The sequence below is a fragment of the Prionailurus viverrinus genome, chromosome D3 (genome assembly GCF_022837055.1).
Source record: "Prionailurus viverrinus isolate Anna chromosome D3, UM_Priviv_1.0, whole genome shotgun sequence".
Taxonomy (NCBI): Eukaryota; Metazoa; Chordata; class Mammalia; order Carnivora; family Felidae; genus Prionailurus; species Prionailurus viverrinus.
This window is the reverse complement of record NC_062572.1, coordinates 71,211,245-71,235,966: the sequence shown is the minus strand read 5'-3', so window position 1 is coordinate 71,235,966 and position 24,722 is coordinate 71,211,245. Positions and strand designations below refer to the sequence as shown.

The 24,722-nt window shown below is 38.9% G+C and overlaps 1 protein-coding gene across 1 annotated transcript; it reads left to right on the top strand.

The window, feature by feature from the left end:
- Positions 1 to 24,469, top strand: CFAP53 (cilia and flagella associated protein 53). The gene is made up of 6 exons (XM_047826808.1): positions 1 to 65; positions 7,801 to 8,104; positions 11,721 to 11,939; positions 18,918 to 19,134; positions 20,981 to 21,083; positions 24,074 to 24,469. The coding sequence occupies exons 2-6, from the start codon at positions 7,925 to 7,927 to the stop codon at positions 24,300 to 24,302; spliced, it is 948 nt and encodes a 315-aa protein (XP_047682764.1). The 5' UTR covers positions 1 to 65; positions 7,801 to 7,924; the 3' UTR covers positions 24,303 to 24,469.
- Positions 24,470 to 24,722: the final 253 nt, after the last annotated feature.

Sequence of the window (24,722 nt, the reverse complement as noted above, 5' to 3'; positions counted from 1 at the left end):
TGAAGAGCTTGATGAAGGCTTTTAATTTCACAAAGTGTGAGAGATTCCTTCCTTCTAAAGCAAAGGTATACTAAAAAGCCTCAATGTGTTGTATTCCTTCTTAGATCTACAACTCTTAGAGCAAGAGCACATTTACATATTTATAATTTCATTATATGTGTAATTCCTCAGTTATATTTTCAGTGGCTCTAATAATGCCTTCTAAGAGTGTGCATCAAGAATTACCATTATGTATCTCAGGATGGTGTGTTCATTTTGCCCCCTTTTTTTCATTCATGTCTCTTAATATAGTGATGATCACATGATGTGACCCATGGAATGCCCCCAATTATCCACTTTATCAGTCTCTTAATTTTGGAGTAACTGATTAAGACTTTTATCTTCAGAAGGGATTTTTAAAGTTCAAGTATCACCCAGCAATGCTTAAAACATAGCCATTATCATTTAGTAATTAAATAATTTATTTCTGGGCCCCTACTTTGTGCCAGGTTCTGGGATTGAATAATTGACTGATTGGCTTCACACAAAAACAAATGTCACTTAGGCTATCAGGTCACCAAATGTGAGTGGGGCAGCTTGTGTATCATGTTACTCTGGATTTGGGAACAGAGTAATGTAACAAAGTAACAAAACGAAGTTAATGTAAACCCCGAATTAAAGTCTAGCACAATTCAGAAGGAATGTAAGAGTTCATTTTTCACAGCATGCAGAATTGGAGCCAATGAGAAATCCAAAGGTCAACAGGTGTGAGAAAACAGCAAAACCAGGCATGTAGGGAGATCAAAACATGGTTTCAGAGGCAAGGCTTTTGCCATCTCCTCTCTCTCTGCCATGAAGTTGCTGTTAATCATAGAGATTGCCCTAAATCCTCCTGGTAGAAGCCCAGAGGACAAGTAAGCTAATTCAGTGGGGTGTTCATACAGATCGCAGATACAGCTGTGCCAACAGAGTAAATTAAACTGCTCACACTGGAGGGAATGGCAAGTTCCAGGGCTTAGGGACCTGCTGGAGGAGGGCAGTGAAGAAAACCAGAGTGGTAGTAATGCATATGTCCAGAAGGGACTTGCTGCTTTCCTCATCTAGCATATAGGTGACTTGAGTTCCACAGATATTAATTTTCTTGAGTCTTCAAGCTTGTAGTAACCAAGACAGGATTAGACTTGGATTTTCTAGCCTGTGTAAAGTATAGCCTCACGCCTTGTCCTTGATAGGACTTGGACACTCCCTACCGGCTTCTGGAGGGGAAGATGCAGGGAGGGACAAAGGGGACACTAGCAAATGAATTTCAATGGATCATTCATATATTTTCCACTCCTTGGTGAATGCTTCTGAACACAGTAAGGACAATGAGGTTCAAAAGTGGTTTGGGCCGTTAAAATACCTATCAATTTGGTAACATCTTACAGATTCATAGACAAATCTTGTATAACTAAGTATATAGCTTCACAGAGAAGTTGTACAACTTGCTAGTTAGATAAGTTGTTATCTTTTTGAAGAAACAGTTATATCCTACAGCTTTATAATTTATCTGAAAACAAATTGTTTATAGTGCTTTTAACATAATACTGCCAACTCTTTAATACAGAGCATCAAACATAGTTTTCATTCATTATGAGAGTGAAGGGTCAGGGTTAAATTTTGACCAAGGATGCTAAATCAGGCCCCATTATTGAAAATTTAAGTGGAGCTTTAACACATATATGGAGCAAGATGAAATTACTCCCCCTCCTCCACTGCCTTCTCCTCCGCCTCCTTTTTGTATTCCATTGTATGAATATGCCACAACGTATTTGTTCATTTTCCAGACAATGGGCATTTCGGTTATTTCCAGTTTGGGACTCTTAAGAATAAAGCTTCTATGAACATGCTTGTACATGTCTTTGGTGGACATGTGCATTCACAGGGACATGTGACCCATTTGATTGGGTCATCTTTAGTGTTCTTATTCTTCCAAACAGAGACATTATTTTCAGTAATAATTAAATGAATAATAATAAGATAGCCAGTGATTTCTCTCTCTTTTTTTTTAATTTTAAATTTCAAAATAATTATACATTTACAGAGGTGCCATGTACCCTTCTCCCGGTTTCTCCCAGTGATTATATATTACATAACTATAGCCACACTATTAGGGAAATTGACAGTGGTGCAATATGTGTGTACAGTTCTGTCTCCTTTTATCACACGTGTAGGTCCATCTAACTCACCACCACAATCAAGATACAGACCTATTCCAGTGCCACAGAGATCTCCCTCGTGTGGTCACACCCACTCCTCTCACCCCCATCATTCTCGGCCTCAGGCAGCCACTAATCTCTTTTCTTTTTCCTTTCACCATTTCAAGAATGATACATGCATGGAATCACACAGTATTTGTTCTTTTGAGATTGGCTTGTTTTCATTCAACATGGTGCCTTTGTAAGGTCCATCCAAGTTGCTACACATATCAGTGGTTTGTGCTTTGTGTTCCCTTGTATGGATATACTTAGGTTTGTGTAAACCATTCACTACTGAAGGACATTTTGATGGTTTCTACTTTTTAGCTATTATAAATGAATCTAACATGAACATTTGCATACAGATTTTTGTGTGACCATAAATTTTCATTTCTCCTGGATAGTTGTCCTGTGCTATTGCTGGATCTTTATATGTGTGTTTAGTTCTTAAAGAAACTGCCAAAGTGTTTTCCGGTGTGGTTGTACCATCTTATATTTGCACCAGTAATGTATAAAAGACCAAGTTTTTCCATGTTCTTGCCAAGATTTTTATACTGTCACTGTTAGAGGTATGCAGTGATATCTCATCATGGTCTTAATTGGCATTTTCCTAATGACTGGTGATGTTGAACAACTTTTTATGTGCTTATTTGGTATCTGTGTATCCTCTTTGGTAAATGTCTCTTCATGTCTTTGCCCATTTTCTAATTGGATTACCTATTAAGTTTTTAAAGTTTTTTATATATTCTAGATATGAGTCCTTTGCGTAGGATATGTGCTTTGGAAATATTTTTCTTCCTAGTCTGTGGTTTGTTTTTTTTTAATCCTCCTAACAGGGTCTTTCACAGAGAGAGAATTTTTAAATTTGATGCAATTCTATTTATCAATATTTCTTTTATGGATCATGCTTTTGATGCATCATGAACTTTCTTTTTAAGTGTCCTATATTTATATACAGTTAGTGACTGGATCCCAGATTAAGGTAGGCATTTTTTGGTTTTGTTTTGTTTTGGAGTGTTTTTATTAAATGAATACCCTAGGATGTATTGTCAGAACACTTGAGGATAGTCTCGCCTCTGTTAATTACTGATAGAGGTGACAGAATGAAGTACCAAAGAATTCAAACTCCAGGGCCAGACTGCTAGGTCTTCAGTCCCAGTTCCACCACATATGAAATGTATGAACTTATCTAAGATGTTTAATTGCTCTGTGCCTCTATTTTATCTGTAAACTGGGGACAATAATAATAATGAAATTGCAATAATGTTCATTGCGACATTGGTTCTATGAAGATTGCAAGAGTTCATACATGTCGAGGGCTTAGAACAGTGCCTGGCAAATAATACCCACTCCGTAACTGTTGCTAATATTACAACTATTGGCTATGTGGCTTGGGAAGACCATAAGGTTTCCTGAGTTTCAATTGCTTTAACTCTAAAATGGGGATATTACTTGCTGCTCTAAGTTATAAGACACATGTGAGGATAAAATAAGACTTTTTTCTTAATTTTATTTTTTAAATTTACATCCAAATTAGTTAGCATATAGTGCAACAATGATTTCAGGAGTAGATTCCTTAATGCCCCTTACCCATTTAGCCCATCCCCCCTCCCACAACCCCTCCAGTAACCCTCTGTTTGTTCTCCATATTTAAGAGTCTCTTATGTTTTGTTGCCCTCCCTGTTTTTATATTATTTTTGTTTCTCTTCCCCTATGTTCATCTGTTTTGTCTCTTAAAGTCCTCATATGAGTGAAGGCATATGATATTTGTCTTTCTCTGACTAATTTCGCTTAGCATAATACCCTCCAGTTCCATCCACATAGTTGCAAATGGCAAGATTTCATTCTTTTTGATTGCCGAGTAATACTCCTTTGCATATATCTACCACATCTTATCCATTCATCCATCGATGGACATTTGGGCTCTTTCCATACTTTGGCTATTGTTGATAGTGCTGCTATAAACATTGGGGTGCATATGTCCCTTCGAAACAGCACACCTGTATCCCTTGGATAAATGCCTAGTAGTGCAATTGCTGGGTCGCAGGGTAGTTCTGTTTTTAATTTTTTGAGGAACCTCCATATTGTTTTCCAGAGTGGCTGCACCAGCTTGCATCCCTACCAACAATGCCAAAGAGATCCTCTTTCTCCGCATCCTCACCAACATCTGTCGTTGCCTGAGTTGTTCATGTTAGCCATTCTGACAGGTGTAAGGTGGTATCTCATTGTGGTTTTGATTTGTATTTCCCTGATGATGAGTGATGTTGAGCATTTATTCATGTGCCGGTTGGCCATCTGGATGTCTTCTTTGGAGAAGTGTCTATTCATGTCTTTTGCCCATTTCTTCACTGGATTATTTGGTTTTTAGGTGTTGAGTTTGATAAGTTATTTATAGATGTTGGATACTAACCCTTTATCTGATATGTCATTTGCAAATAACTTCTTCCATTATGTCGATTCCCTTTTAGTTTTGCTGATTGTTTCCTTCACTGTGCAGAAGCTGTTTATTTTGATGAGGTCCCAGTAGTTCATTTTTGCTTTTGTTTACCTTGCCTCCGGAGACGTGTTGAGTAAGAAGTTGCTGCTAAAATAAGACTTTACTGTGAGAGTTGCCTGGGTGGCTCAGTCAGTTAAGTGTCCTACTTCTGCTGAGGTCATGATCTCATGGTTCATGGGTTTGAGCCCCACGTTGGGCTCTGTGCTGAGAGCTCAGAGCCTGGATCCTGCTTCAGATTCTGTGTCTCCCTCTCTCTCTGCCCCTCCCCTGATTACTCTCTGTCTCTGTATCTATCTCAAAAATAAGTAAAATTTTAAAAATTTGTTTCAATCTGGCTTTCTGTATTTAAAAAAATAAGATTTTACTGTGAAAGTACTATGTAAAGCACTGGCAAACAAAAGGTTTTTATCTTATCAATGATTATTATCATTAATATAGATATACTGTCTGTAGATAAAAGTGACCATCCCTGAATCAAGTGTTCTCAAGGTTAAGAGAATAGGTGAATCATTAGGATGTAGGGAGGAAATATTTGATGTTTTTTTTTTTTTTAATCTCATCTGTCCTTGGTTTTTTACTTTTGCATATATTTAATAATTTATGTGATATAGTGACATAGTAATAATTGCATATGACTTATAAGTAATAATCCTACCTGTTTGTAGGTACATAGAATTTTTTTACTGAAAGGGATACATAATCAAAAAAGTTTGAAGACATATTGATCTAAAGAAATACTTGATATGGGCATCTTCATACAGTGTTAATTTATGATTTCTTGACAGCATACATCCTCAAATGCCTTACAATGTTTTTGTGCTCTGATTTTATATTAAGGGAGGGAATTACCTTAAGGAAATGATCAGAGATAAGCAGAAAGAGCTACATTTAAGAATATTCATTATAGGGGCACCTGAGTGGCTCAGTAGGTTGAGCATCTGACTCTTGATTTCTGCTCAGGTTATTTTCTCACAGTTCATGAGATTGAACCCTGTGTTGGGATTTGCACTGACAGTGAGGGACCTGCTTGGGATTCTCTCTCACTGTGTCTCTCCCCACCTCCCCAGCTTGAGTGCTCTCTCTCTCTCTCTCTCTGTCTTCCAAAATAAATAAATAAACCTAAAAAAAAGAATATTCATTGCAACATTATAGTAAAAGTCAGAAGTAACCAATATGTTCATCAAATAAGGCAATGTTTAAATAAACTGATATATTATAGGCTCCAGCCTCTATTCCACAGCTTAATAAATTATAGTAAAGTTTTGAGGTTAGGAATTACTTTTAAGAAGACTTCATGAAGAAACATTCCCAATATAGTGTTAGGTGAGAAAATTAAGATATAAGGAGATACCAATATATGTATGTAGATATGCAGAATGACCCCAATTGTAGTAAAAATGCACATACAGAAGACTGGAAAGAAATATGCTAACATGCTAAAAGCAGTTGTGTTTGAGTAGTGGGATTAAGCATATTGTTAGTGTCTTTACACTTTTCTGTATTTTCCAGTTTTTCTGCATGTGTTAGTTGTGTAATTAGAAAGAGGTTTTCTTTTTAAGAAAAAAAATATCATAAGTCATACTTGTTATTCTTAGGCTTCAGATTTTCATTAAATGAATAACTTTCCTGGAGTATAAGTCATAAGATTTGGAAGGACTTTAGTTAGTTGTCATGGCCAATTCTGATAGAATTTCACGGATGAATCCCAGACAGATGAGTTCATTTTTCAGTGTTAAAATATTTTGGTTTTTTTGATAATGTAACAATTTCAGCTTCTGGAATCTCTTTCAGCTTTTCATAGAATGTAGGTAACTGCTAGTTGTCACTATTTTGCTAATAAGTGTGACTGTATATATAATCAATTTAACCAAGAATTATTTATTGGACATTGGGTAGGTAGTATGGGGCATATATTCCTGAAATGTATTCCTGAGTCCCAGCCCTCACAGAGATTCCCCTTTAGTTAGGGAAATGGGTCTAGTCTTTATCAAATGTTGAATGATACTCTACAGGGTCAATTTCTGTGGTATTGACCACTCTTGTAATTTTAGATATCATTCTTTCTTTCAGCCTTAGCAACTAAAATTCTTCAAAGTTCTTTACTGAGCCCATTCTCAAATTTTAGCTTCTTGATGTTGAATTTGATGAAATCAGGAAGACTTGATGTTTATAAACATTGCCTTGAATCAGAGGTTCTCAAACTTGGTTGTATGCCAGAAGTTCCTGAGGAGCTCTGAAAAAATATAGATGCCTGGGTGCTACCCCCAGATATTCTGATTTAACTAATCTTTGAGTATCAGGGGGAAGAAGTGGAGAGTAGAACTTTAAAGATACCTCGATGTAATTCTAAAGTGTAGGCAGTATTGAGTATCGCAGCCCTTAAATTAAAAATGGGCTCAATGAAGAACTTTTGAAGAAGTTTGAATTACCAAGAGTGAAAGAAAGGATGAGGTCTAAACACTTACTGAAAGAGCATTTCTTCTGGAATGGTGACAGAAGCCTGGGTATGAAAAGGCAGCATTTGGGCTATTTTCCCAGCTCTGGCAGAACCCCCTTCAGTGACATGTATCCTGCCAGGAAGCCAGGGGCATTGGGTCAACTTCACCATGACATGCTGACCCTTAGCTCTTTCTATGGCATGCAGGGTCTCTTCCTACCAAAGCCTTAATCTATTTGTAATAGTGCAGGGATCCTTGCCTCTTCTGTTTCCTCTACAGTAGTAATAATAGTTACCATTTATTTAGCTTCTATTATTTACCAGATATTTTCATCCATTTTCTCTGATCCTTACCAGAACCTTGAAAAACAGTTGTTTTACAGATAAAGAAACAGGCTCAGAGAGGTCTAGTTTTTGATCCAAGGTCACACAGAAATGTCAGCTCTCGGATTCAAAGCCTGCTCAGCCTGACTCCAATGCCTGTGTTTTGTCTGTGACATCATGGTGCCTACGTCCCTGCCACCCCTCACATGTCTCCTCGGCTCTAGGTCTTTCATTTTTCTTTCTCCAGTGTCTGTGCAGATGTGTGCCTAAATAGAGCCGTGTCTCATGGAAGGCTAACTTTTGCCTTTTTAAAATTCTCCTTTCAGGGAATGCTGCGAGGAACTCCGTGTTCACTTGTTTTGTGTCCATCAGAAGAAGGTGTGCGAGGAGCGGAAAGCACAGATAGCTTTTAATGAGGAACTGAAAAGACAGAAACTGGTGGAAGAGCAAATGTTCTCAAAGCTCTGGGAGGAAGACCGATTAGCCAAGGAAAAGCGAGAAGCCCAAGAGGCAAGGAGGCAGAAAGAGCTGGTGGAGAACACACGGCTGGGGCTGAATGCCCAGATCACCAGCATCAAGGCGCAAAGGCGGGCCGCGCAGCAGCTGAAGGAAGAGGAGGCGCGCTTTGTGGTGGGCCTTTTACAGTGCTTGTCACAAGATGATCTGCTCAGTGGGTGTAGGACATGGTTACATGCGGTTTGCCCAATGGCCTGGCTGCTTCACAGGGGCAGCAGACCATGGTTAGAGTCTGGGATTCCAAGGCCCAGTTAACAGTGCTGTCCCATTGCATTGGGCAAGTGACTTCACTACTGTGACTTGGGTTCTTTATCTAAAAAATGAGTCAGGAGCACGTGGGTGGCTCAGTTGGTTAAGTGTCCAACTTCAGCTCAGATCATGATCTCATGGTTCATGAGTTCAAGCCCTGCATGGGGCTTGCTGCTGTCAGTGTAGAGCCCGCTTCTGATCCTCTGTCCTTTTCTCTCTGCCCCTTCCCTGCTAGTATACACATCTCTCTCAAATATAAACATTAAAAAATTAAAAATTAAAAAATTAAAAATGAGGCAAAAGACACTTGTCTTTGTTGTGAGGGTGAAATGTGAGAATCATGGGCAGTACCGTAGAGGGTAAGTGGCAGTTTGGCAACATTCCCCCATTCTTTGATATGGATAACTCCATAGGACTTCCATGACCTATGTAAAGCATTATACAACAGCTATAGAGGCTCCCTTCACCCTAGTCACCAAAATCAATAATTTCAGGTCACTGCCCCTACTATATAGAAACTAGAGGGGCGCCTGGGTGGCTCAATCAGTTGAGTGTCATACTTCGGCTCAGGTCATGATCTCATGGTCCATGAGTTTAGGCCCTGCGTGGGGCTCTGTGCTGACATCTCAGAGCCTGGAGCCTGCTTCGGATTCTGTATCTCCCTCTCTCCCTCTGCCCCTCCCTTGCTCATGTTCTGTCTCTCTCTATCTCTCTCTCAAAAAGAAAAAAAAAAAGAGAAAGGTGTCACTGGAAATGTATGAAAGCATTAAAAAAAGTAGCAATTTTATACGTATATAGAGCTTCTAGCAACTGATACTTTAATACCACCAAATTTAGGAAGAAGGTATATTTTCCTGGGAAATCTCAAGTTCTGAGATTTGGAACCATAATAAATGTTAAAGGTAAGCTTTTTCAGAGCCCCTGAAAACCTTCCCTGGGTTTGAAACTGTTTTCTCTTAGAGAGTTTAGTGGAAGATGCCTAAATATTTTAGCTTCTCTAAGAAAATTGAAACTGCTTCTGTTCTGAGATATCAACACATTAGGTATAGAAGGAGGTGTCTCAACATAATGACAATATATGACAAGCCCATAGCTAACATCATACTCAATGGTAAAAGGTTTTAAGCTTTTTCTATAAAATCAGAAAAAAAAACAAGGGTACCCATTGTCACCACTCCTGTGCAACATAGTACTGGAAGTCCTTAACAGAGCACTTAGGTAAGAAAGAGAATAAAAGTCATCAGAATTGGAAAGGAAGAAGTAAACTGGTCTCTATTGCAGATGATAAGATTTTACATCCAGAAAATTCTAAAGATTGTACCCCAAAACCGTTAGATCTAATCAACAAATTCAGTAAAATTGCAGGATAAAAATAAACATGCACAAAAAGTGCATTTGAAAGAACAAAATGGGAAATTAATATTGGTATAATACCTTCAATTAAAGTTATTCTTTATTTAAATATAGTAAAACCTTTGGGTTTCACCAGTTTCTACATGCACTCTTGGGGGGAAGGGATATGGTTCTAGAAATTTTATTACATGTATAGATTTTGTAAGTACTACCAAAATCAAGATACAGAACTGTTCCACCATTCAAAGAAACTCTTTTATTTTTTTGTAAGTTTTATTCATTTATTTTGAGAGGCAGCGTGTGTACAGGTCGGGGGAAGAGCAGAGAGAGAGGGAAAGGGTGGGGGAGGGGGAGAGAGAGAGGAAGAGAATCCCAAGAAGGTTCCTGGCTGTCAGCACAGAGCCCAATGCAGGGTTCAAACTCACAAACCTCAAGATCATGACCTGAGCAAAAATCAAGAGTTGGATACTTAACCAACTGAGCCACCCAGGTCCCCCTCAAAGAAACTCCTTTAAAGTTACTCCTGTGTAGTCGTAACCTCCCTCAATCCTAACTCCTAGCAGCCACTGATATATTCTTTATCATTATCATTTTGTAATTTTGAGAATGTTATATAAATTTCACCCCTTTTAATGTTTTATTGTGAATATTTTCAAATGCACAGAAGAGTACAATGAATCCCTCCTCTACCCATCTCCCTGTTTTAGCAGCTGTGTAATTTTGCCACATTGGTTTCTTCTACCTGCCCCCAACCCCACTCCCTTTTTACATTTTAAAACATAAATACCAGGAGGGTCATTTCCCCCTTAAATACATGTCAAGTGTGCATCTCAACAAAGGACATTCCTGACATGTGCCAATATCAGACCTAAAAAAGTTAACTGTGACTCCTTTTTATCATCTAAAATCAGCATCTAATTTCCATCGCTGCCTAAATCATTTGATATTTAGAGAATCCAAACATGGGTCTTATAGTCTCTTTAGAGGGAGTGGCTGTTTCTTATTCAAGCCAGGGTGCATTTGAGATGGAAAGGATGCAATAAATTCATTACATCAGCACAATAGGTGTGTCATCAGAACCACCCCAGGGAAACCAAGACGTGGCCAACTGCTTTCAGATCTCTTAGTCTTGAACAGGTCTCTGCTGTCCCATCCCATCTCCCCCATGTCTCAGAGTCTGGGTTTGGCTGATTGCTTCCTCCCAGTGTAGTCAGACTTACTGTTAAAAAAAAAGTGTGTCCGGCTATTGCATTGGCTTTCATGTTTGATAGCCATTACTTTTCCTTAGGTGCTGCAGCTCGGTTTCACATTTTCGTTTGAACCTCACAATTCGTTATTTACTGTTCATGGCATTACTGGGAAAGTCTAGCCTATAACTCTCTCTCTCACAAACCAGGGATCATGGCAATCATGGCTGTTGTGAGTCTCGGTTAAATCACATTGGGAATTGTACACCATCCTCACTATTGCCACGTCGTCTCTTGTCCCAGCTGGGCAAGTACTTATCTATCCCTCTAGGACGGCTCAGCTGCCTCTGGCAGGAGGGCTAATGCTTCAGTTTTTACCACGTCCAGGCATTTTACCAAACCCACAATGCCCAACAGCATTGGTGCCCCAGTTGAAACTGCTTGATTGGCCAGGCAATTAAGCCCAGAGGGTTAGAAAGAGAAGAAAATAAGAGGAATGGGGGAATACTTTTAAAGGAGTATTTGTTATTGGTAATTTTGCATGTTTAATTTTGTATATGCAGCTGATGTGCACATTTCCATTTTTGAGCTCCTATTGCTGCATAATAATAGATCCATATCCAGAAGTTGCAGGTGTATATAGAAAAGTCTGGAAAGCCAATGCACTGAAATGTTGAGTGTGGTAGTGTGGGAGGGATACAAGGTTAAAAGTGATTTCTCTTTATATTTTTCTGCATTTTAAACTGTAAAACCATTTATTATTTTATAATCACAGCACAAAGCCTTCTTGCTGACTCAGCAATGAAAAGGCAAGTTTTCTATCCTACAGTCCCTCTAAATTCCAAGAAATCCTTGATTTTCATCTTTTAAGTAAAATGCTTGGACTTACTTGTTTTATCCAACTGTATTGATACATTGTCCTCATTATTGTTTTACCTTAGGAAAATGACAAAGCACAGGTGAAACTTGAGAATGAACAGGATAAGCTAAAGAAACGAAAGACAAAACAGGAACTTAGGGCTGCTTTGCAAAAAGCGCTCCTAGAGAAGACAGAGCATACTCAGCAGGAATACAGAGAAGAGCAGGACTTGAACATGAAACTCGTGCAAAGGGCCCTTCAAAACTTACAGGAAGAGGCTGATAAAAAGAAGCAAAAAAAGGTAAGATATTTATTCAGTGCCTACTATGTGCTAGATGAGATTCCTTGCTGAGCTTTTAGTCTTACAGGAGCCAGCCACATGTAGAATGAACCATACCCATGCTACTCTTTTTTTTTTTTTTTTATGTTGTTTTTTAGAGATAGAGAGCGCGCACATGTTGGGGAGGGGCAGAGAGACAGGGAGACACAGAATCTGAAGCAGGCTCCGGGCTCAGCTGTCAGCACAGAGCCCGACGTTGGGCTCAAATTCACGAGCCGTGAGATCATGGCCTGAACTGAAGTCAGATGCTCAACCAACTGAGCCACCCATGCACCACCCATGTTACTTTTGAGTGTGGTTCACAAACCAACAGCATCAGCATCATCTGAGAAGATGTTAGAAAGAGAAATTCATAGGCTCCAGAATTAGAATCTCCGAATTGAAATCTTGGCAGGGGCAAGAAATCCGTTTTAACAGGCTCTGCCAGGGATTCTGATGCTCACTGAATTTAGAGAACTCCTATAATGTGGTGTTGGGACTGTCATAGCAGGATGGGAGTGAAGGAAATGAGTGACTAAGTATGCTGGGAAGCTAGGGAGGACATCAATGAGAAAGTGGTATTCAAGGGACCTCAAAAGATAGGTAAAGTTTTGTCAAGCAGAGAGCAAGAGAAAAGCATTCCAGTATTCAGTATTCAGCTGTTTCTTTAAAACTTGTATTGAACTCTTGAGGGTGTTGTGCTTTTCCCATAAGTACTATTTTTTGTTCCTTTTTAAAAATTTTATATTTCAGAGTGGTTTTAGATTCAGAGCAAAATTGAGCAGAAGATATAGAAATTTTCCACGTACTCCCTCCTCCCACACATGTACAGTCTCTCCCATATCAATATCCCGCAACCAGAGTGGTACATTTGTTATCATCGATGAACCTATATCGACACGTCATTGTCCCCCAAAGCCCATAGTTTACGTTAAGGTTTACTCTTGGTGTTGTACATTCTGTGGGTGTGAACAAATATAAAATGTCATGTATCTACCACGAAAGTATCATACAGAGTAATTTCACTAGCCTTAAAATCCTCTGTGCTCCCCTGTTCATTCCTCTCCCGACTCCAAACCCTTGGAAACCACTGATCTTTTTACGGTCTCCACAGTTTTGCCTTTTCCAGAATGTCATAAAGTTGGAATCACATAGTACGTTGCCTTTTTAGATTTGTTTATTTCACCAAGTAATAGGCATTTAAGTTTCCCCTATATCTTTTCATGGCTCGATAGCTCATTTCCTTTTAACTCTGAATAACATAACATTGTGTGGTTGTACCAGTTTATCCAGCTACGTACTGAAGTATATCCTTGGTTGCTTCCGAGTTTTACGGATTGTGACTAAAGCTGCTGTACATGCTTGTGTGCAGGTTTTTGTATGGCTGTAAGTTTTCAACTCATTTGGGTAAATACCAAGGAGCGTAGTTGCTGGGTCATATGGTAGGAGTATGTTTAGTTTTGTAAGAAACTGCCAAATTGTCTTCCAAAGTGGCTGTGCCATTTTGCATGCCCACGTTGTTCAGGGTCAACTATACACACTAGAGGCCTGGCTCAGGGCAGAACTGCAAGTATGGGCTCTACTGCTAGTTGAGGCAGATCTCAGTGAGCTCCACTGGGTCAGTAGGGGTGCACCTTGCAAAGGAATGTGGGGTATCCTCCACTGAGCTTAGAATCACTGTAACTTGGGCTTGGGCTTCTGTGTCTAATAGAGCCAGGAGTGTCTGGTTATTGCATTTGTCCCAGTGGACCACCAGAGTTGTAAACGGGCGATTGTGCAGGCAGCAGTCGCTGCCAAGTCCCTAGCGTAATTCTCTGGGAAACTGCCAAGCCTGCAGGTCAGGGGAGTTGTTTGGGAAAGAGAGAGCCTTGGGACTCTCTGAAGGCCTTTGAGCCATTAGGATTGGGCTCTGTAGTGAGATAGTCACTTGTTTTAAAGACAGGAGCTTACTTCATGGTTGTCCCAATATAAGATCATTGGGCACCCCCAATTGGGGGAGCTGCCAGCAGAAGGCCTCCTGCTATTTGAAATGTCCCAGACATTGTTTCCTGACAGCTTTGGCATGGGAGCTCCAGGCCCAGGAGGTGTGACGTGGGTTGCAGAGCCTGGCACCTGAAGGCTGGCTTGGGGGCTGTGGGCTGCCTTGGTACTGTAAAATCTGGTAGTCTGGGTAAGTGTCTCTTTCATAGTGTGGCTATCAAGTCTACTCCTTCCAGTGACTCCTAAATAGTATGGGAGGTCCCTACAAAGTGGAGGAACATGGCCTTGTAATTTTGGAGGAGGGTTCCCTGTAAAAAGAATTCTCTGGATTTGGGGAGAATTGGGACCTCTTCAAGATTGGAGATGAAATCTGGGTCATCTGGTTGCTATATTCAGAGAAGTGATAGACCCATTGGACCATACCAGTCTTACCAAGGAGTCAGGCCCCATCTAGTGTGTTCCGCTGGCTTTGAGCCTTTGTGGTAATAAGTATAATAGAAGGGTGAGGTCAGCTCCACACCATAAAAATCCAAGCAAGCAATGGAAGGGATTCTCCCTCCATCTTTAGAGCTGGTTTGGACTGCCTCGCCATTGGAATCCTTGATTATGGTGTTTCCCTTTCCCAGGTGGAAGGCTAGAGGGGCCCTGCATTTGGGTATTTCCCTTCTCCCAGGTCGGTTAACTGGGATAAAACCCCGGCAGTTTAGGCTCTGGTTAAATAGTTTCTCCTGAGAACAACCTGAGAATAGAATGCTCTGGTGTATTTCAAAATGATTCCTTTTCTCCTCCCTCTGAGAGAAACATGAGAGGATTTTTCTGTGATTTTCACTATGAGAACCTGGTAGAGCTTCAGGAGGTAAAACTCAAGAAAAGTGTGGTCTCCCGCACTCCTCAATGACTGGGCCCCCTTAGAGTTTTTAACTCTTAGAGGTGTCCACACTAAGCCTCCAGAAATTCATCAATTACAGGTTTTCCTACCCGAGCACTGGTTCCCACAGATTTCTGCTCAGGGGTTTCCACTGTGGTAAGTTGTGATTCTTTGTATTTACCTGTATGTTTCTCTAATTTGGGGCAATGGTTTGCCCTGTGACCTTGCTTCTCTTATGGATCTAAGGTCAGTTCTTGATTTAAGTTTGTAAGCTTTTTCCTTGATGTTAGGATGACAGAGTTGCAACTTCTAAGCTCCTGACATGCCAGACTGGAAACCAGAAGTCTGCTACTATTTTTTAAATTATGCTTTTTTATTTGGGGATAATTTTAGATTCACATGCAGTTGAAAGAAATAAACAGAGAGATGCTATGTACCCTTTATTTAGTTTCTCTCAATGATGCCTTGAAAACCTGTAGTCTAGTATCACAGTCAGGATACTGACACTGAACTGTCAAGATACAGAACATCCCCATCACCACAAGGATTCTTCATGTTTCCCTTTTATCTGTTCTCCATTTCCCTAATTTTGTCATTTCAAGAGTGTTATGTAAATGGAATCGTATAGTGTGTAACATTTTAGGATTGACATTTTCCTTCAGCGTAACTCTGGAGATTCATCCAGGTTTTTGCATGTATCAGTAGTGTGTTTATTTTTATTGTTGAGGAGTATTCATGCTATGACTGCACCACAGTCTGTTTTTACCATTTACCTGTTAAAGGTCATCTGAGTTGTTTCCAGCTTATGGCTATTATGAGTAAAGCTCCTGTAGCCGTTCATGTACAGGTTTTTTATGTGAGCACAAATTTTTGCTTCTCTGGGAAAATGCCCTGAAGGGCAATTGTAATTGCACGTTCAGTTTTTTAAGAAACTGCCAAACTGTTTTTCAGAGTAGCTTTACCATCCCACCAATAATGTACATTCCTACTAACAATGAATGAATAATTCAGTCTCTCTACATCCTTGCCAACATTTGATGGTGTTATTGGTTTTTTACTTTAGCCATACTGATAGATGTATAGTGGTATCTCATTGTTTTTGCATTTTATATTTCCATAATAACTATGATGTCAATCAACTTTTCACATGCTCATTTGCTATCTGTATTTCCTCTTCAGTGAAATGTTTTCTCATAATTCTTGCCCATTTTCTAATTGGATTATTTGATTTCTTTTTTTTTTTCTCTTGAGTTTTTGTTCTCCATTTGATCTCCATAGATCATTTTATTTTGTTTTTTAATAGCTTCATTAAGGTAAGTCATATAACATATGATTTGCCCATTTAAAACATACATTTTAGTGGTTTTTGGTATATTCACAGATATGTACAACCATTCCCACAGTCAATTTTAGAACTTTTTTAATGTCTTACTATTCCTTCTTCCCCACCCCCTACCCCTATTCCTAAGCAACTACTAATATATTTTCTGTCTCTATAGATTTGCTATTCTGGACTTTAATATGAATACAATTATATATTCTGTGACTTTTTGACTGGCATCTTTCATTTAGCACAATGTTTCAAGGTTTATCCGTGGTGTAACATGTATAAGTACTTCATTCTTTTATGTGGCTGAATAATACTCCATTGTATGGATATACCACATTTCCTTTATCCATTTGTCAGTCTATGGACATTTGATTTGTTTGCAGTTTTGGGCTATTATGAATAATGCTACTGTAATCTTGTGTAAATTTTTGTTTGGACATAGGTTTTTTTATCTTTTTTCCCCCCTCTTAGGTATATACCTAGGAGTGGAATTAATGAGTCCTAGGGTAACTTTATGTTTAAGTTTCTGAGTACTTGCCAAATTGTTTTCCAAAGTGGCTTTACCATTTTTTGTTCTCACTAGCAGTGTGAGAAGGTTTTGATTTCTCCACATGCTTGTTAAAATTTGTTATTGTTTGTCGTTTTTTATTTTAACCATCCTAGTGTGTTTAAAGTGATCTGTTTTGTGGCTTTGAGGTGCATTTCTCTAATGACTAATGATGTTCAGCCTCTTTTTCTGTGCTTATTGACCATTTGTATATCTTTCTAGAGAAATCTATTTGAATCCATTTGAAATTTAAAGAAAACAATTCCAGTCATTTCCCCAATTTTTAATTGGGTTATTTGTCTTTATTATTGAGTTGTTATAGTTCTTTATATGTTCTATATACAAGTCCCTTACACATAAGTTGTGTATGTGTATATATATACACACACACATATATATATATATACACACACATATATTTTATATATTTATATATATATATATTTTATTCTGTGGGTTGTAGTTTCACTTTTAAGGGATGGTATCCCTTGAAGTCCCAAGTCCAATTCATCTATATTTTGTTTTGTTGCATGTGCTTTTGGTGCCCTATCTAAAAATCTGTTCCTAAACCAAGGTCAAGAAGATAGTGGTCCTATGTTTTCTTCTTAGAGTTTTATAGGTTTAGCTCTCACATTTAGGCCTTTGATCCATTTTGAGTTAAATTTTGTATATGGTGTGAGGTAGGGGTCCAACATCATTCCTTTGCATGTAGATATCCAATTGTTCTAGCACCATTTGTTGAAGAGACTATTCTTCCCCTATCGAACTGTCTTGGTACACTTGTCAAAATCAATTGAGAGTGAATGTGAGGGTTTATCTCTGAACTCTCAGTTCTATTTGATTAATCTACATGTCCATCCTTAGGCCAGTGTCACATATCTATTTGTCTTGATCACTGTAGCTTTTGTGGTAAGTTTGAGATCAGGAAATGTGAATCCTCCACCTTTGTTCCTTTTCAAATTGTTTTGGCTTTTCTGACTCTCTTGCATTTTCATATGAATTTAGAAGCAACTTGTTGATTTCTGCATAGAAGCTATTTGGGATTTTGATAGGGATTATTTTGAATCTGTAGACCAAATGTAGACTATTGCCATTTTAATAATATTGCCTTCTGATCCATGAATGTAGGATGTCTTTCCACTTATTATTTCAATTTCTTAGTTTTCAGAGTATACGTTTTGCACTTCTTTTGTTAAATTTATTCCCACATATGAGACTATGAATGCAAATGCATTCTGAGGGTACAGTTCAGACCTTGCTAGCCCCCCCCTCAGATCTATGATATTCTCAAAAGAGATCAGACCAGAGACTAGATAGAACAGCACAAATATAATACCATGAACAACAGAGAAGCCAACTAAAATGCCAGCATAATAAAGCCCAGTTTGAAGACTTAGCTGCACATTAAAATCACTTGGGGAACTTTGTTCATTAGACAAGAATCTCTCAGGATGAGATTCAGTCCTTGGTACTTTTTTAAGCTCCCAGCTGATTCCACAGTATATCTAAGACTGAGAATGTCTGTCACAAAGCATCAAGTGACTCGGCTTCTTGTCAGAGACTGTGCCATCATAGTAGTAATGACTTACTTTGTTTATCAGGTTACAATTTCATAACCTACATAAATGAAAAGCTGTATAATTGAAAATTATCTGGGAACTGCTTTGAAAAATACTTTGGGAATGTGTTTGAAGTAACTTGTTTAAAAATGTATTATAGGGGCGCCTGGGTGGCGCAGTCGGTTAAGCGTCCGACTTCAGCCAGGTCATGATCTCGCGGTCCGTGAGTTCAAGCCCCGCGTCAGGCTCTGGGCTGATGGCTTGGAGCCTGTTTCCGATTCTGTGTCTCCCTCTCTCTCTGCCCCTCCCCTGTCCATGCTCTGTCTCTCTCTGTCCCAAAAATAAATAAATGTTGAAAAAAAAATTAAAAAAAAATGTATTATAAAGCACAGGTATAAAGAATCGTACAATAAAACCCTCCTGTGTCCTTTACTTCACTTCAATAACCACCAACTACTGGCCATTCTGTATGTCATCTGTGCCCCACCCATTCCCTACCACCATCCCTGGATATTTCGAAATGAACCCTAGACATAATATTTCATCTGTAAATGTGTCAGTATGTAGTTCTAAAAGGTTGGGATTGTAGCTTTAAAATATTGTTTTAAAACTTAATTTTCCACACCATATCACATCTACATGTTTGACTACATGAGGTAATCTTTCTGTTGTGTAGGAAGAGATGGCAAGAGAACAGGAAATATATCGTCGATATGTGGCACAGAGGCGTGAGGAGGAAAGAGCTCAGGAGAAAGAATTGGACAGAATATTAGAGGCAGAGAAGGAAAAGAAGTTGGCTGAGAAGGACAAGGAGCTGAGACTTGAAAAGGAGGCAAGGAGACAACTTGTGAATGAGGTCATGTGTACAAGAAAACTTCAAGTTCAAGAAAAATGTAAGGAAATGAACTATAATAATAATATAGTGGGGCTTTAATTCAACTTAAACAGCAACCAAAAAATTTATTAAGTAGGTATTATACGTAAAATGATATGAGGATTAAGGCAAGACCCCTGCCTTGGAGAACTTATCTAATTTAGTACATGGAGTATAAACATACGAAGAGTTTTATATCCTAGCAGATTCTAAGTAGTCATGTGGGAGATGTTTCAAGGTTAAAGGAACAGTATGTCTATTGAATGGTCTGTGTGCCTTAGTGATTATAAAGGAGAATGAGGAGGTAGGGCACAGCACGCATACATACCCCTCCTCCCTTTTATCTGTCCTTCTTTTCTTTATGCAGGTGTCTCTGTACCTTCATATCTGAATACCTTTACTTGGGTAGTCTTCCCTGTCTATGATGTTTCTGATCTTGAGAAATCCTGGAGATCCTTCAAGACCAGCTCAAATGTCTCATTCCTCAAATATGTCCCCTTATTCATAATAAATCCTCTTTCTGGGGCTCTCCCTGTGGCTTGCTCAATCTCTGTCTTAGCACGCCTTTGTATGCCCTCAGCTCCAAACAGTGCTTGGTCACAAAAGGAAATATCTGTTGAGAGGGTGAACAGCCACCTCCAGATTTCCATCATTCCATGTCCAGCCCAATGAACTGGAGAGGCAGTAGATGGACACATTTACCATTTGGGTACCACTAGACTCCACACTAGTTGTCTTTGCAGGAGAAAGCTCATCTTGGTTCCACTAATTGATTCTCCACTCCATGAATTATAACAGCCATTGAAAATTATTAGGCCCATGTTGGGTGGAGTTGTAAGAAAATTAGAAGAAAGCTTATAAGCTAAAACGATTTCCGTGTTTACCCATGATAAATGTTTTAAAAGCTATTGAGGCAACATGGAAAATGTAAGTATTTGGGGCCATTTTTAAACAAATAAACAAAATCAACCATAATTCTACCACCCAGTGATAGCGACTATTCACAATTTCATGTATTTCCTTCCAGTATTATTACTATGTATATCATTTCCCTTCACAAGTTAGGATCATGTTGAATATATTGTTTTAGAGCCAGCCTTTTCCACCTATAAACATTTTTCCAGGTCATATTTCTTCAATTATAGAATTTGTAATGTTGCCTAGAATTCCATTATAAAAATGGACCATAATTTATTTTACCTAAACACAACTAATGGACCTTCAGATTGTCTTGAATCTTTTTACTACTATTTTAGCATTGCAGGTTACTATCTCTGTACATAGTTCTTTTTGGCTCATGTATGATTATTTAAGATAAGTTCCTGTAAATGGATTTGAGGACCAAAGATACATACATTTCAGATGTATATTTCCCAATTGTATTTATTCTTCTGTGAACTCTGTTTTCTTTGTCATTTTCCCCCCTTACTGGATGCTTATGTTTTTAAAATTTAATTTACAAAAGCCTTATATATTATATACTAAGGCTTTTTCCAATATTTATTTTGTCATAAATAAACTCTCATTAACATAAATGACAATAGAACTGTTTGTCCTCAAGAAGAAGGGTGAGAAGTGTTCTGACAGTGGTAACCTGGTTTGAAAAGGCTGATCATAGATTTGCAATGAAAAATGGTTAAGAAAAAAATATGTGTAGATCACAGCACATTCAAACCTAAACCCTCTTCTTCCCTTGATGAAGATGACTGACTACTTGATAAGATGACTACTTATTGACCTAAGATGTAGTCAGTGAGTGTAAGCTCTGCCTCTCTAAAGACAGGATGGCATTGATGCCCAGAGGGATGGCAGCAAGTCTTGTCTGAAGAAGGTCGTTTAGCAAAAATTACTTTTGTCTTTCTCAGTGCAACGAAAGGCAAAAGAACAGGAAGAGCGTGTTATGGAACAGGAACGTATAAATGAAGGTCTTAAAGAGCTTAATCGTGAAGAGAAGGAGAATTTTGCAAGGTATGATTTTGTTTTCTTTATTATTGTTTACTACCTAAAAAAAGGCAGATTTTTAGCATGGAAAGAGGACAATGTGCCATTATTCATGCATTATTGACATTTTTTAACATCAGTATTAAATTTGTCTTAAAAGCTCAAGTTGGTTTACAGAATTTCATATAGAAATAAGCACCAGCCATCTTGGTAAAATTAAATTTTATTGCTATTGTGTATATTGTGATTATAGACATTAGATATTAAACTGGACAAACATCTTAAAAAATAAAATACATCAGAAACAATTTTTTAAAAATAGGCCCCAACATTAAATCCTAATGAAATAACAAGAAGACTATTCTCCCCCATGAAACAAACCCTGAAACGCAGTGTGGCTTCATTAGTTGGATTAGCAGAAATGGCTTATGGGGATAGCAGTCCATGCAAAATGTCCTCCGGAGAATTTTTGCAGCTTCACTGGATGGGAAAACTGAAGTGTTCTAGGCACTTTGGGAAATACCAGTGCCTTCCTTTGCTAAGTGGCCCTCTGATCACCACAATCAGGCTGTGGTGGAGGAAACAGACAGATAGATGCCTCCTTGCAGCATTTCTTGGACCATAGCATAACCTTTCACTGATGACCAAGATACCCAACTCAGGTGACCAGTGTGGTGGAGGAAGATTTGGCTCTTCTAATTGCTGGTCACCCTTCCTGTCCCTTGGGCCTGTCCGCTGACTTACACACTCACTTGATGCATAGAAATAAGCTCTTTTCACTCTAGAAAGACTGTGGTTTATGTACCTGAACCTATTGTTAGTTTGGGGGTACTCACTTTAATATCTGGCCTACCCTACTGACTTCCTGCTACTGCCTCTGTTCTGGAGGTCTTCTCATTTTTAAAAAGTTTATTGTTGGAGATGTGAGGGGACTTGACAAATAGAAACTTTCTTCCCTGCCCAACTTCTGAATCAGCTGAGAGAGAAGAAAAACAAGTGTATATGGAAGGTGTCACAGCTACCTATTGGTGCATAATAAAATAACCCCAAAATTTGTGGCTTAAAGTGAGTTATGATTATCTCTCATGATTGGTTGACAAGGCTCAGCTAGGTGGTTCTTGCTTAGGGTCCCTCATGTGGTTCAAGTCAGTTGTTGGACGGGGCTGCATTCATCTGAAGGCTCAACTGCCCTGGACTCCTCCAGTATCTTCTCATATACCTGGCAGTGTATGTTGAGTTGGGGAGCTCATCAGTATTATCACCCAGAACACCTTCGTGTGGCCTCTCCATGTGCTTGGGCTTCTCCCAGTATGGTGGTTGTTTCCGACAGGGAGAGTTCCAAAAGTGAGCATTCCAGTAGGCAGGAGGGGAAGCTGCCAGGCGAGGTAAGGGCTATGCCTAGAACTGACATAGCATCACTTTTGTCATATTCATATGACACTGGTCATTTTATGTCACTGGTCATAAAAATTGTCACTGGGCCTATGCAGATTCAAGGGGATGGAGACACAAGCCCTACCTCTTGATAAGGGGAATAGAGGTTCACATTGCAGAAGAGCATATGGAGGGGAGCTATCACTGTAACCATCTTTAGAAAATGGAATCTGCCACAGAGGCTTATGCGTCTTTATTTTATGATAAAAGCTTCATTTCTGATAAAAGCTGATAAAAAATGTGGCTTATAGACTATAAAATGGCATGAGCACTATGGAGAAAAGTAGGAAGTTTCCTCAAAAAATTAACAATAGAACTACCTTGTGATCGAGCAATCCCACTTGTGGGTATATATCCAAAATAATTGAAAGCAGGACCTTGAAGAGCTACTTGCACAGCTGTGTTTATAGCAGCACTGTTCACAATAGCCAGGAAGTGGAAATAACCCTAATGTCCACTAACAGATGAATGGATGAACCAGATGTGATATATATGTACAATGGAATATTATTCAGCCTTCAGAAGGAAGAAAATCCTGTCAGATGTCACTGCATGGATGAGAACCTTGAGGACACTATGCTAAGTGAGATAAGCCAGTCACAAAAAGACAAATACTACGATTTTGCTTATACAAGATATCTAGAGTATTCAAATTCTGCACGGCAAATAGAATGGTGGTTGCCAGAGGCTGGTGGGAGGGGGAGAGAAGGAGCTATTGTTGTTTAATGGGTATAGAGTTTCAGATTTGCAAGATGAAAACATCCCGGCGATCTGATTCACAACAATGTGAATGTACTTAACACTGCTGAACTATTACACTTAAAAATTGTTAAATGGTCAATTTTACATTATGTGGTTTTTACCATAGTAAAAAAAAAATCACACTATAAAATTTAATATGTGGTTTATATGTTTAAAATGTGGCTTGTATGTGGAAGAAATTGTCTAGTTAATACTGAACAGAATGAGGCACCTTTACCCACCCAGTCACCAGCAGTACCAGACCAGTGCAGGTCTCTCCAGCAGAAAGCAGGGGAGAAAACAGGCAGACTAGCCTGTTCCAGTGTTACCATTAGCAAAGTCACTTCTTGGGGAACCCCGGTGGTTCAATCAATTAAGCGTCCAACTCTTGATTTTGGCTCCAGTCATGATCTCACAGTTCACGTGATGGAGTACCGGTGTTGGGTTCCGTGCTGACAGCGTGGAGCCTACTTGGGATTCTCTCTTCTCTTCTCTCTGTCTCTGTCTCTCTCTCTCAAAATAAATAAATAAACATTAAAAAAGAAAAGTCACTTCTTCCTTGGGGAAGAGTGGAAGAAGAGATGGAGAGAGGCCAAGGACTCGCTCCAGATAGCAGGAAATATTCTGAGTGAACCAAATCAATATTTGTTCTATGTCTAGCTTAATTATTATTGTGTAATAAACACATTATTGAATTTTCCATCTATTTCTTCCCCTCTCACCCTGATTTTCACAAATTATTTTAATCTGACTTCAAAAATTCCATTTTAATTGTAATGCCTTAAGTGAATCCAAATGCTTACCATTTGTAATTCTGTACTTTAACATTTCTAATATCTTAGACGTTCCAGTTTGGCCCAGGAGTACAGGAAGCAACTTCAGATGCAAATGTCCTACCAGCAGCAGGCCCGGGAAGCAGAGAAGGAAGAGGAACGCAGAGAGTTTGAAGCAGGGATGGCAGCAAACAAGATTTGCCAGGACAAGATCCGGGAGATCCTATCGGTCCATCCCGTGCTGCCCCGAAACATTCATCCCATGCGGAGGGCGTGCCCTGATAAGCTCCCACCATAGTCTCACAGATGTTAATATATTTTTTCTCAGTCTTTTAATGTTTTTAACTACAGTATGAGTTCCTTTCAACTCACAGATAAACTTTCCTTTATTTCTGAGTTTGCATAATTCCACATAATGTTATTCCTTCAAATTAAACTTCCTGCCTTTTTTTTAGGCTTTATAGACTTTCAAGTCTGAATGAGCTATTTCCTATCACACAGTTACTTTCCTGACTTATCCCCATGCCTCTGTTTCATATTCATTTATTAATAGCTACACTTTCTTTCCCCCATTTCCTCTTGCCTCCTTTCTCTTTTGCCTCATATACATAACTCACCATATCAACAGGGCAGAGCTGGGCCTAGGAACCACTTTCATAAGCTCACTTATTTAGATATTACACAAATATGTACCGTCCATGTGCCAGGCACTATTCTG

Coding starts and splice junctions, on each gene's coding strand:
- CFAP53 (XM_047826808.1), top strand. CDS start 7,925: ATGTTCTCAAAGCTCTGGGAGGAAGACCGATTAGCCAAGGAAAAGCGA. Junction 8,105..11,720: donor AAGAGGAGGCGCGCTTTGTG/GTGGGCCTTTTA, acceptor GTTTTACCTTAG/GAAAATGACAAAGCACAGGT. Junction 21,084..24,073: donor GAGAAGGAGAATTTTGCAAG/GTATGATTTTGT, acceptor CTAATATCTTAG/ACGTTCCAGTTTGGCCCAGG.